We start from the raw sequence: 12,341 nt of genomic DNA, 5'->3' as shown, positions 1-12,341 counted from the left end.
AAATTGTCATATTAGCTCTTAAGATAGGGCATAAAGGAACAAAAAGTCAAAAACAAAATTGGTGATTAATGGTTTTTAAGATCTAAAAATTTACTAATTCAATACGCTGTCTTGGAGGTAAGAACATCGAAATTGATTTATAACGTTCCTCAGTCGCATTAAGCATACAACATTTATTTGGTAAAGTAGTTTAACTTATTAATAATTTGCCTCTTAAATGAAAAACAAAAACACTAAATTAAATAGAGCAAATTTGGAAATATTTTTTTCTCCAACAACTTCTTTAAAAATACTGTTACCTTGTGTTGGTAATAAATAAAACAATACCCCCAATATAATACAAGGAACATTAAAACATATAAACATAACTGATAAGAAATGTTGAGCACGAGTTAAAAAGTAAATAAAAACTAGCTTAAAGTGGACAGAGTAAGATAATCAAACACATTACTTTTAAGCGACAAGAACGCTTTAACACAACAAAAAACACAGTTTCGATTAAAATTACTTTAAAAGATTAAAAACATTTTAAAATTATTTAAACAATTGGAAAATAATATTTAATACTAGAACTTTTTAAGGAATTTAAGCGAAAACAGACAGCGAAATATTTTGTAAAGCTCTATTAAATAAAACTTAAAATTTGATTTATAACGTTTCTCTGGCAAATGGCAATTGCAAAGTCAAATCTTTTGTTTAACATTATTTCTTTTATTATTTAATTATATTAATTCGTAGCATTTTAAATTTTACTCCTGTCTTATGTCTTGAATACGTCTGGTAGCATGAACGCATGTTGCTAAACAATCTTGGAGCGAACCAAAGCTTTGACCACCCGATAGACGACAGCCTCCCACAGTATACTTCTCACAGTTATTCTTTTGAGCATCAAAATAATATCCTTCAATCTCAATCGTGCAAATACCCTCAGATCTGGGAGGTGGTTGTAAACAAATATCTATAAAATACAAAATAATCAATTATCGACAATTCTAGAAATAATGTTATAAAACTTACTTGGAATACCCCAACTGCGAGATTCTATGGAAACAAAGCAATGCGCCGCAATTGAAAATATTAACAGTGCAATAACAAATTTTGACATGATGATTTATCTGGATAATACCAATTAAAAACTCGATTTATTTTATTTTTTTCTTAAAAACGCAATCAATATTTTTGTGCTGCTACGCTCTCGGGAGAAATACTTGACGCAATAACGAACAAACTGAGACTTACTCTATGTAACAGTAAAATAATCGGAGACTTGAAAACAAGCTCCACACTATAAATAACGTAATAGAAGAGACCTTATCATCTTATCAGCACAACAAGAAGAATAACACGATGAAGAAAACAATATTTATAAATTTAAAAGAAAACAAAAACGAAATGGAATGACCACATGCTCAAGTATATTATTACGCACATAAACTACTCATTTAAAGAGATTTAGTTGTAGCTGTAGAAAGTAAATCTGTGTCATAAATATGACACACCCTTGACTTAATATAGTAAATTGACGCCTACAACATTCTTAATAATTGCATTCTACAACAATGTACATATATTTCAAAAATAACCGACTGACTTTTAGAGTTAAAGAGAATAATTCTGCTCGCAATCACACAACATGTGTAAATTTTAATATTTTAATGCATCACGCAAAATTTGCACTGAGAGTTTGAATTCGCTACATTTTAGAGCAATAGATGTTTGAATGCATTCAACTATTATTTGGATTTTATTCAAGTTTTAGAATATAATAATTTTACAATATAATAACATCTATTATCCTTTTTGTATGATTTAAAGTATTTTCATGCCTAACGATTACCAAATTAGGGGGAAACTAAAACAAGTTGTATAAATTTCGTTTGATTAAAATAATAATAAAAACCATTTATTAACACAAATTTAATACATAAATACATTTAAAACTAATATAATATCGTATATTAAAAGAAATAAAAGAGTAAATCTAAACTAAATTTATGTACGTTTATGTATTTGTTACAACAATTCATTCATATGAATATCTTTGCGTACAGCATTATTGAAACCCTCCTTGTAACGATACCAAATGGGACTTTTAACAATTGGATCAGATTTAGCTGGAAAACAAAATATTCAAGCGTAAAATTAGTATTTAATAAACATACACATTGTATGTATACACACACACACGCAAACACACACACACCCTCCTCACACTTTACGTTAGGAGAAAGAATTACAGGCTTTGTTTACACACACAGGGGTTTAAAGTGGTTGATTCTTTAAATAGTATTGCATAATTATTTCCATATTAATAAAAAATTATGTTATTTCTATAGAAAAATTATGTTCAAATAAGTTTTTCTATAAAAAAAATTATGTTCGAATAAATTTTTTTATAGAAAAATTACGTTCGAAAAAGTTTTTCTATAGAAAAATGTTTGAATAAATTTTTCTACAGAAAAATAATGTTCGAATAAATTTTTCTATAGAAAAATAATGTTCGAATAAATTTTTCTATAGAAAACTTATGTTCGAATAAGTTTTTCTATAGAAAAATTAAGTTTGAATAAGTTTTTCTATAGAAAAATTAAGTTCGAATAAGTTTTTCTACAGAAAAATTATGTTCAAATAAGTTCTTCTACGGAAAAATTATGTTCGAATAAGTTCTTCTACAGAAAAATTATGTTCGAATAAGGTTTTTTATAGAAAAATAAAGCTGAATAAGTTTTTCATTAAATAAATTATGTTCGAATAAATTTTTCTATAGAAAAATGATGTTCGAATAAGTTTTCCTATAGAAAAATAATGCTGAATAAATTTTTCTATAGAAAACTTATGTTCGAATAAAAAACACTACTTTTTTTTAAAAAAAAGGTAGTAGAAATACTACTTTTTTAAAAAAGGTAGTAGAAATACTACTTTTTCAAAAAGGTAGTAGAAATACTACATTTTCAAAAAGTATGTAGTAGAAATACTACTTTTTTGAAAAAAAGCAGTAGAAATACTAATTTTTTTAAAAAAGGTAGTAGAAATACTACTTTTTTTTAAAAAAAAAGGTAGTAGAAATACAACTTTTTTGAAAAAAGGCTGTAGAAATACTACTTTTTTAAAAAAAGGCAGTAGAAATACTACTTTTTAAAAAAAAGGCTGTAGAAATACTACTTTTTTTAAAAAAGGCAGTAGAAATACTATTTTTTAAAAAAAGGTAGTAAAAATACTACTTTTTAAAAAGTAGTAGAAATAATACTTTTTTGAAAAAAGGCAGTAGAAATAATACTTTTTTAAAAAAAAAGTAGTAGAAATACTACTTTTTAAAAAAAAAGGTAGTAGAAATACTACTTATTCAAAAAGTAGTAGAAATAATAATTTTTTGAAAAAAAATAGTAGAAATACTTTTTTTCAAAAAGGTAGTAGAAATACTACTTTTTTGAAAAAGGTAGTAGAAATACTACTTTTTTTAAAAAGGCAGTAGAAATACTACTTTTTCAAAAAGTAATAGAAATAATATTTTTTTGAAAAAAGGAAGTAGAAATACTACTTTTTTCAAAAAGATAGTAGAAATACTAATTTTTTTTAAAAAAAGTAGTAGAAATACATTCCTACGAATTTTTTCTATAGAAAATTTTATTCGGCTAAAATTTTTCCATAAAAAAATTTATTATTATTATTTATTAAATATTATTTTTTTAAAAGGTAGTAGAAATGCTAGTTTTTTGAAAAAAAGTAGTAGAAATACTACTTTTTTTAATAAAGGTAGTAGAAATACTATTTTTCAAAAAGTAATAGAAATACTTCTTTTTTTAAAAAAGGTAGTTGAAATACTGCTTTTTTTAAAACAGGCAATAGAAATACTACTTTTTTTAAAAAAAAGGTAGTAGAAAACTACTTTTTATAAAAAGAGGTAGTAGAAAACTACTTTTTTAAAAATTATGTTCCAATAAGATTTCTAAACAAAAATTATATTCGAATAATAAGACAATAATTATATACACAAAAAGGGTATATGAAATCAACTTTTTTAAGGTCTGTATTCATACCTACTCGTTTACTTAATCATAATAAATAAACTTTTTTTAAATGAATACAATGAATGGTAGGAATAGAAAACAACTAACCAATGTAAACAATGAAATGAAAATTATATCTACCAGAATAAGCGTATAACCGTTTGTGTGTGTGTATAGATATATTTTTGTGTTTTACAACAATATGTACTTACATTCCTCAGCCAATGTTTGTGCGGCGGTTTTACGTTGTATACGACCAAAGAAATCCTTAGAGACCTGTAACGTTACATATTTAGTGTTTGTATTGAAATTGATATTATTATTAGAATTCATATTCACATTTGCAACAATACACCACAATGACACTGATGAAGAAGATGTTGATGTTAATAGAAATGGTGATTGCAGATAGAGCTACATTTTACATTATTACATTTTTGTTTTATTTTTTTTTTTTGTTACACAATTGCAAATAATATTTAGAACTTTTGTTTGTTAGTCAGCCTTTGGGTTAAAGTTAGTAACAAGTTTTATATAGAATTTTATTTTCAATTTAACTTTGTATTTCATTTTAAAACAAACACTCAGAGTCAGTCAGTCTGTTGGTTTGGATATTGTTAGCTTTGAAACACCTTTTCTTATTCTATTATTTGTTTTATATGTATTGTATGTTTTTTTTTATTGTCTTTTGCATTTGTACATGAGTATTGCACTGAGATTTGATTTCAATTTCACAGGATGCTAAAGACAATGAATTTTTACGAGCTATATTATTACATATTGTATTATTAAGGCAATGAATGTTTATTTTGTTGTACATACTCATTTTGAATTTATTTTATAAGCTCTTAATATTGTATAAAAATGTAGAAAAAGTAAAGTAATTTTATTTTCAATTTCAACTTCAACTTATAGTTGTTTATTAAGTGGATAATTAATAATTTGGGAGAGGGGGTGGTGTTGATAATAAAGCTAGGAATGACTAAAGAACAACATTATTGGAAAAAACTTTATACAAAAATGTTTGTCTATGGAAGAATTTTATCAAAATACATTTTTTTTAGATTTAATGGTACGAGAGTTTTTCTAAAAAAATTATTCGGATGACTTTTTATAAGAAAAATTGTATCCGAAGAAGCTTAACATTTTAATCGAATAAGCTTTTCTACTGAAACATTGTATACGAATAAATTTTGTTATAAAAAAATTGTATAGGAATTTTATTTTTTAAAATTTTTCTATTAAAATTTTATACGAATAAATTTTTTAATGGAAAAATTTTAGCCGAATAAAATTTTCTATAGAAAAAGTTTATCCGAATAAGTTTTCTATAAAAAAGTATATCCGAATACTTTTTTTTATAAAAAAAAGTTTATCCGAATAAGATTTTCTATAGAAACAGGTTATTCAAATACATTTTTCTATAGAAAAATAATGTATGTATGGAATGTATGTATTTTTGCCGAATAAGATTATAGAAAAAGTTTATCCGAATACGTTTTTTTATAGAAACAGTTTATCCAAATACATTCTTGTATGGAAAAGATTATCCGAATAAATTTTTCTATAGCTAAAGTTTGTCCAAATTAGTATTTCTGTAGAAAAAGTTTTCCCGAATAAGTTTTTCTATGGAAAAAAAATTATCCGAATGTTTCTATAAAAATATTATCCGAATAAATTTTTCTATAACCAAATTTTATCCGAATAAATCCTATAAAAAATTTATCCGAATAATTTTTTTTAAACAAAATTATTCGAATAATTTTTTAATGGAACAATTTTATTCAAACATACAATTTTCTAATGGAATAATTTGTATGAATACATTTTATTCGAATAACATTCTATAGAAAATTTTTATTCGAATAAATCTGTCTAAGGAGCAATTATATCCGAATAGGATTTTATATAGAAAAAGTTTTATAGAAATCAGTTTTTCTATAGAAAATTTGTATCCGAATAAGTTTTTCTATAGAATAAAAAAAAATTGTCCCAATATTTTTTTTAAGAAATATTTATTCGAATTATTTTTATGGACTAATTTAATTTGAATAATTTTTGTTATAGAAAAATTTTATTCGAATATTTTTTTATAGAAATATTTTATTCGAATAATTTGTTAATGAAAATATTTTATTAATATGTAATTGTTTAATAAAATAATTTTATTCGAATAATTTTTTTATAGAAATATTTTATTCGAATAATTTTTTATAAAAATATCAGGTCTCGTTTTATGCGATAGATGCGTTCCAAAAAAAATCGCATAAACTGAATTCGCATAAAACGATAAAAATTAATGATTCGTTCCAAAATACTGAAAAACCGCATAAATTCAGATTTTAATTAAAAAATCAGAACAAAATCGCATAAAAAAATCAACAAAAAAAATATATTTATTTAATTTACTTAAACAATAAAACCCAAATACGTTAAAAAAATAAACAAAAATATAGAATTAATTCATTAATTACAGAAAAAGTGAAAATGATCCAAAAAAAAAAAAGAGCTAACACATTTTTTAAGGAAATTCTGTAAATATGTATGATTAATCTGAATCACTGAATAATTGTCTGCATCGTTTTGGAATTGGTTCAACGTAACTTTCATCACTAGATGATATAATCATATGGTAAAATATCATTTTCATCATTAGAATTAATCTAGTGAATAGGGGACGAAAACAAAGAATTTTTAGGAGCTTCAATTGCTTTTTTTCTTGCAAAATAATTTGTCATTAAACTTTGCGATTTTGAATTTTTAAGTTGCTTATGCAACTCTTGATATCCGGAAAACAGATCGAACTTGGTTTAATTTAAAAATGGTAAAAAAGCTTTAAAAATCATCTAAAATTTCAAAATCTTTTAAAATTCTAAAAAAAAAAAAATTATTTAAAAACCGCATAAATTTGAATCCGCATAAAACGAGACCTGAGTGTAATTTGTTAGTGGAAATATTTAATTTAATGAACAATTTTATTCGAATAATTTTTTTTCTAAATAAATTTGTATAAAAATGTTTCCGAATAAGTTTTAAAATATTTTATTTTTATCAGAAAAACTTATACTAAAACATGTTATCAGAAAAATATTTTTTTTAGAATAATTTTTTAAGCACCAATTTTCTATAGGGACTCTTTTTGAACGGTTTTCTGGACTGATACAGTCCGAGTTAATAATTTTAAGAGGTTAACAATTTTAGAAGGAGATCTGTTATAAATTCTGAAAATTATTACCAAAGCACCTAATGCATGATAAATAAATCGAATTTATATTTTTCATATTGAAAGGAATTGTATGTGCTATAAAATATTAGTTTTTTTATCCATTTAACTAAATATTTTTTAACTACTTTATAATTCCAGCTACATATTTCAATTGAATTTCCTAAGCACGTTTATGTTAACAGTTCTTTCTTTTTGTTTGTTTTTTTTTTTGCACACAAAGAAAAACTAAATTCTATAATCCTTGCGTTTGTTATGTAAATCGAATGCGAATAATTTTTTCTCAATAGTTTTTATAGGATAGTAAATGGCAGAATGCAAGCGAATAAGAAAAAAAGTTTGTGCATAATTCTATGTAAATATATGTATATGATTCAGTGTGGTCATGCAGTTAGAAGTAATAAATGAAATAATAAAATAGACTTACCGCTTCAACCGCCTTGCCACCAGCTGTTGTTTCAATTCGTTTAGGATTGAGACGTTGCAAGTGATTGGGTAAACTTTTAGGTGAGATATTTTTCGGTGCAGGTTTTGATGGTGGTGCAAATCTATTAGGTCCTATTGCTTTAGGCGTAGAACGGTGTATGCGTTCTAATTCCACCTCACGTGCCACAAGTTGTCTGCCAAAATATGAGAGTGTTACTCCCGGGTAATTAGGGAATTGCATTATGGTATCAATATCAGGTTCCATGCGAAATATATAGGGACCATCGGCCGACTTTACTTGGGTATAGGTAATGCCCAAGTCCACCATTACTTCTACACAATGCTTTAAGTCGGATTGTTCTCTGCAAGAGAAAATTGTTTTTAATTTAAAATAATTTAATTTAGATATTTTAAAACTTACTTTTGTGATAACAATTGTATGGCCACGGATCTTAATTGTGGTGATAATATGGACTTTAACAGAGGCACCGTCTCCAATAATACCGCAGAGCCCTGGCCAATGCCCACTGTGGTAGCAGTAAACGATTTACGTAGAGATTGGTAGATATTCTTTTGTGTTGTCAATTTTTGTTGAAACTGTTTTAAAAGAAGATTGAAAAGAAAAGGATTTTTAAACGATTTGATTATAACTGGTTGTTCTTTAAAGAAAAAAAGTTTAGCATCCAATAAATGCATGTATGAGTATTAAAACAAACTCTGCACGAAATGGGTTTATGTTTTGTATGACAACTTTGCTTTGTAAAGGCTGAATATGAAATTAAAAAGTGTAAAATGAATTCATGTTCACCCCCTCTTTTGTTTATTTGTTTCTTTACATATCATCACATTATGTTTATATTATGTTGTGCTACAACACATTTAATCTCTTGATTGCATTTTATTCATTCAAATCCAAAAAAATCTACTTATACATGTCCTAAAGACGCTGAGATTAAACAAGACAAAAAATGTTTAGAAATAAAATGACATTTACAAGCTAAACAAAAACCCCATTCATTCTTCTAACAGCAGTTATGGAATTTTAAAACATTTATAAGCTGTTTTAAGCAAAACCAACAAACAAAATGTTGATAATGTTGGTGATAATTATAATGATGAAGATTTTTATGGTAATACTTAACAAATACTACTATAAATTGTGAAATTTAAGCATAAAACTTACTTACCTCATAGCCTTTAGTGGGAAAATTTATTTTAGGCCAGGCCAACGAAGCAAACATGAGATGCCATATAACGAAACCATATTGCAAATAAGGATAGACGGTGTAATTCTGGAGATGATTGATTTGAGACTGAACTGTGTCCGAGAAACAAAACCATTGAGTGGCCTGTACTATGCCATTTAAATTTGGATCGGGCATTTTTTGTTGCAAATAATTTTCATAAACACCCTGCATTAGACTGTAAAGCAGAAAGGTCAAGTTAAATAATTAAATTTAATATGAATTCTAGTTACCGTCCATAATCTCCACCCGAATGTACTACATCTAGGGTATGACGTACTCGGGTATTCAATGACATGTCCGTCATTGTAACTTGAGCTTCATCTTCACCGCGTGCCTGTGTTAATTGTTTTTTAGGACGTTGAATCTGTAACGAACAATGGACGGGTTATTTTTATTTCCTTTTTAAAAGTAATTTTGAGAACTTACTCTGAATATCGCACCCCAAACATCAAATAAACCTTGATGCCGATCTTTTTGTCCCAGATTGTTGTTTAGAACATCTTGTAGTTTTAAAGCATTTTTTTGAGCGCTAAATTTAAAACGTTAATTAATAGTCTTTCAAGAGATTCAAATAAAACGTTTCTAAAGAAATTTGTATTTAGAAAAAAATAAAGCCCTTTGTAAAATATTTGTATACAATTCATTCGAATAAAATTATATAGCAAATTTTCATTCTATAAAAAAAATTCATTCGAATAAAATTCTATGGAAAATATTTATTCGAATAAAATTCTATAAAAAATAATTATTCGAACAAAATTTCGAATAAAATATTTATTCGAACAAAATTTCGAATAAAATTCTATAGCAAATATTTATTCGAATAAAATTCTGTGAAAATTTTATTCGAATGAAATTCTATAGAAATCATTTATTCTATATGAAATTTTTATTAAATTCTGTGAAAATTTCATTCAAATAAAATTGTATAGAAAATATTTATTCGAATAAAATTCTATAGAAAATATTTGAATTTTATATAAACAATAAAATTCTATAAAAAAAATTATTCGAATAAAATGTTCCTACATTCGAATAAAATGTATCTACTTTATTCGTATATTTTTTATGTATTTAAAATTCTACAGAAACATTTTTTTCTAATAAAATTCTACAGAAGACATTGTACCCACCTAAAGAATTGCATTGTTGAAATACAGCAACGCACATCATTGCCAGATTTTTCAGCTAATGAAATTAAAGTACCAAAATCAGTTTTCAGACGCTCATTATGCGCCACCTGTATTAAACGTTCGGCCAAGCGGGCCGAATCAATGGGCGGAAATGTAACAACAAAAGCAATTTGCCTTAAAGGTCTCAAAGCCGGATCATAAACATCGTTACAGATGCATATAATGGGACGTTTCAAAATATTGTGAGCTGGCTTGCCACCTTTCGCTTTAGCCTTACTTAGTACACTGTCCGTAACGAATTTAACCAAAAACTCAATAGATTGACGTGGTGCACCATCAATTTCATCTGAAAAATTTAATTAAAATTAAACAATTTATTTATGTTTTCCAACTAATTTTATATTTTTTTAGCATACTTTACCCAATATAATACAATTTGGTTTTTTCGATTCATTCATAACTGAGGTCATTTGTGTACCATTTTCCAGGGCCAATTTAAATGCTTCCGGACTTCGATCATCGGATGCATTAATTTCTCGTACATTGTAGCCAGCATGTCGAGCTATAGTGTGAGCCAGTGTAGTTTTACCCAGGCCAGGTGGTCCACATAACAAGGCTACTTTTTGCATAGGTCTGCCCATTTCATCAACATTTGTGTTGAGAAATTGTTTGGTTTTACGTGAACGCCAACCGCCTGTAGATTCAAACTTTCCAGTGCGTTTATTAAAGGTATTCAGTTCGCTATTATTGTTCGCAGTGGCCTGCAATGCTTTAAATTCTCTGTAAAATAGTTTAAAACATTATGATTAATAGTATTTATTATATTTCTTATTTGTATTATACTTACTTGCCAAATACCACTTTATCCCACATTTTTAACCAATATAAAAGACTGCGATTGGTCATTTCATCTGATAAAAGATCCATATATTTGCGCGGTTTATATTTCTCCACCCACAATCGAGTATCTTTGTCGGCAGTGGGCTCTACAACTATGACATCAAGTTCTTGTGTGTCCTTTGCTTTAGAATTAGTTCTTTTCAACACTAATTCATTGGCTTCTTCCCATATTTTCTGTTTGTTTTCTCCCAAAAGGCTGCCCATGGTGGCTGCTGCTTTTATTTCATTTATGGCTTTTGTCTCATAATCTTCAGAATGGAACCTGACATACACTCTCTCCTCATCGCTGCGTCTGAGTGGCATAAATGGCCACTGAGGTATTGAATAAGACAAATTTCTCATTTTGAATACATGTAAAGCCTCCAAACGTGACACATTATCCTTGCGCACAGCTTTACTTTGTTCCTGTAATTTTTTTCTGGTTTCTAAAATCTTTTCAATTGCTTCCATATCTCTTTCTTCCTCTGTGCGTGCTTTTTTGGCCTCTGGATCTTCATAGGTTTCATTGCCGAATATATCATCAATATTACCAAATAGATCTCTTTCCAGCCGCTTGCGTTTAAGTGTAGCTCTTTCTAATTCTTCTAATGCTTTATTGGCAGTTGAGGGCCCCTCTTCTTCTTCGACGTCGATCACTTCTTGTATGGTGGCCATTTTATTTTTTGAAGCCAGCGGTGTGGAGGCACCTCTGGCGTGAGGCTGTTTGGGTGTACCAAATAAACGCCGATTAACCGGTCCCGCCAATGTGGAAATTTGCGAATCATCACCACTAAAACTTATTTGCGATAGTTGTGGAGAATTTAGGGTAATTTGGCTTAGTGTAGGTTTCAATATATTGGCACTGTTTGCTGATTTTCCAGGTTGAAAGTCTGCAAAGGTTTTCTTAAAGTACAACAATATTGTTGCTAACACCACAAAACTTACCATTTTGCTCATCTGAAGGAAACTCATTCATCATTTCCAATTCATCTTGATATTGTAATTCAAACTCTTCATTTTCATCTGGATATTGATCCATAATTATTTTATTTATTTATAGTTTTTATTTGTTTAATAAATTCAATAAGCACTAATGTTTAGAAATTGTTGTTCACAAATTGGCGCCTTTTTGTATTGTTTTGCACATTTAAAATGTCAATTTGTTTGACATTTGCTTTGTTCTGTTTTTCTGTGCCAGAGTTGTATTTGTATAAATTCAAAGTTCATATTGGTTTCTGTATTTACTCCGTGTGGAGTTGCCAATTAAAATGACATAGTTAAAACCAGAACCCTTTGTTACGGTATGGTAAGACAGTTTTCAATGTGCTGGGTTAATTCATAATAGGATAATGCAGTTTATCGGTGATGCAGTGCATAAATTACGAAACTTTATTCACCACAACTGCAGAATTTCACAAAAAACACC

The 12,341-nt window shown here is 27.3% G+C and overlaps 1 protein-coding gene and 1 long non-coding RNA gene across 2 annotated transcripts; both read right to left on the bottom strand.

Annotated features, from left to right (window-relative positions):
* Nucleotides 1-690: 690 nt before the first annotated feature.
* LOC135951430 (uncharacterized) lies at nucleotides 691-1,352 on the bottom strand. The gene is made up of 2 exons (XR_010575973.1): nucleotides 1,018-1,352; nucleotides 691-958 (listed from the first exon to the last, which is right to left on the bottom strand). It is a non-coding gene; the product is annotated as an uncharacterized LOC135951430 (long non-coding RNA).
* Nucleotides 1,353-1,899: 547 nt separating this feature from the next.
* cutlet (chromosome transmission fidelity protein 18 homolog) lies at nucleotides 1,900-11,974 on the bottom strand. The gene is made up of 11 exons (XM_065501820.1): nucleotides 11,861-11,974; nucleotides 10,884-11,805; nucleotides 10,458-10,816; nucleotides 10,037-10,382; nucleotides 9,330-9,432; nucleotides 9,134-9,267; nucleotides 8,844-9,078; nucleotides 8,078-8,253; nucleotides 7,658-8,018; nucleotides 4,220-4,283; nucleotides 1,900-2,114 (listed from the first exon to the last, which is right to left on the bottom strand). Exons 1-11 carry the CDS (start codon nucleotides 11,952-11,954, stop codon nucleotides 2,014-2,016), a joined length of 2,895 nt encoding a protein of 964 aa, XP_065357892.1. The 5' UTR covers nucleotides 11,955-11,974; the 3' UTR covers nucleotides 1,900-2,013.
* Between the last annotated feature and the right edge of the window lie 367 nt (nucleotides 11,975-12,341).

The sequence above is a fragment of the Calliphora vicina genome, chromosome 2 (assembly GCF_958450345.1).
Source record: "Calliphora vicina chromosome 2, idCalVici1.1, whole genome shotgun sequence".
In the NCBI taxonomy this organism is placed as follows: Eukaryota; Metazoa; Arthropoda; class Insecta; order Diptera; family Calliphoridae; genus Calliphora; species Calliphora vicina.
The sequence above is the reverse complement of the archived record's forward strand: the minus strand, read 5'-3'. Positions and strand labels throughout refer to the sequence as shown.

Bases quoted from the DNA above. Each gene is read 5' to 3' on its own strand.
- cutlet (XM_065501820.1), bottom strand. From the start codon at position 11,954: ATGGATCAATATCCAGATGAAAATGAAGAGTTTGAATTACAATATCAA. The intron at 11,806-11,860 runs GTAAGTTTTGTG...AAACCTTTGCAG, and splicing joins TCCTTCAGATGAGCAAAATG to ACTTTCAACCTGGAAAATCA. The intron at 9,433-10,036 runs GTGGGTACAATG...TTTTAAATTTAG, and splicing joins TCAACAATGCAATTCTTTAG to CGCTCAAAAAAATGCTTTAA.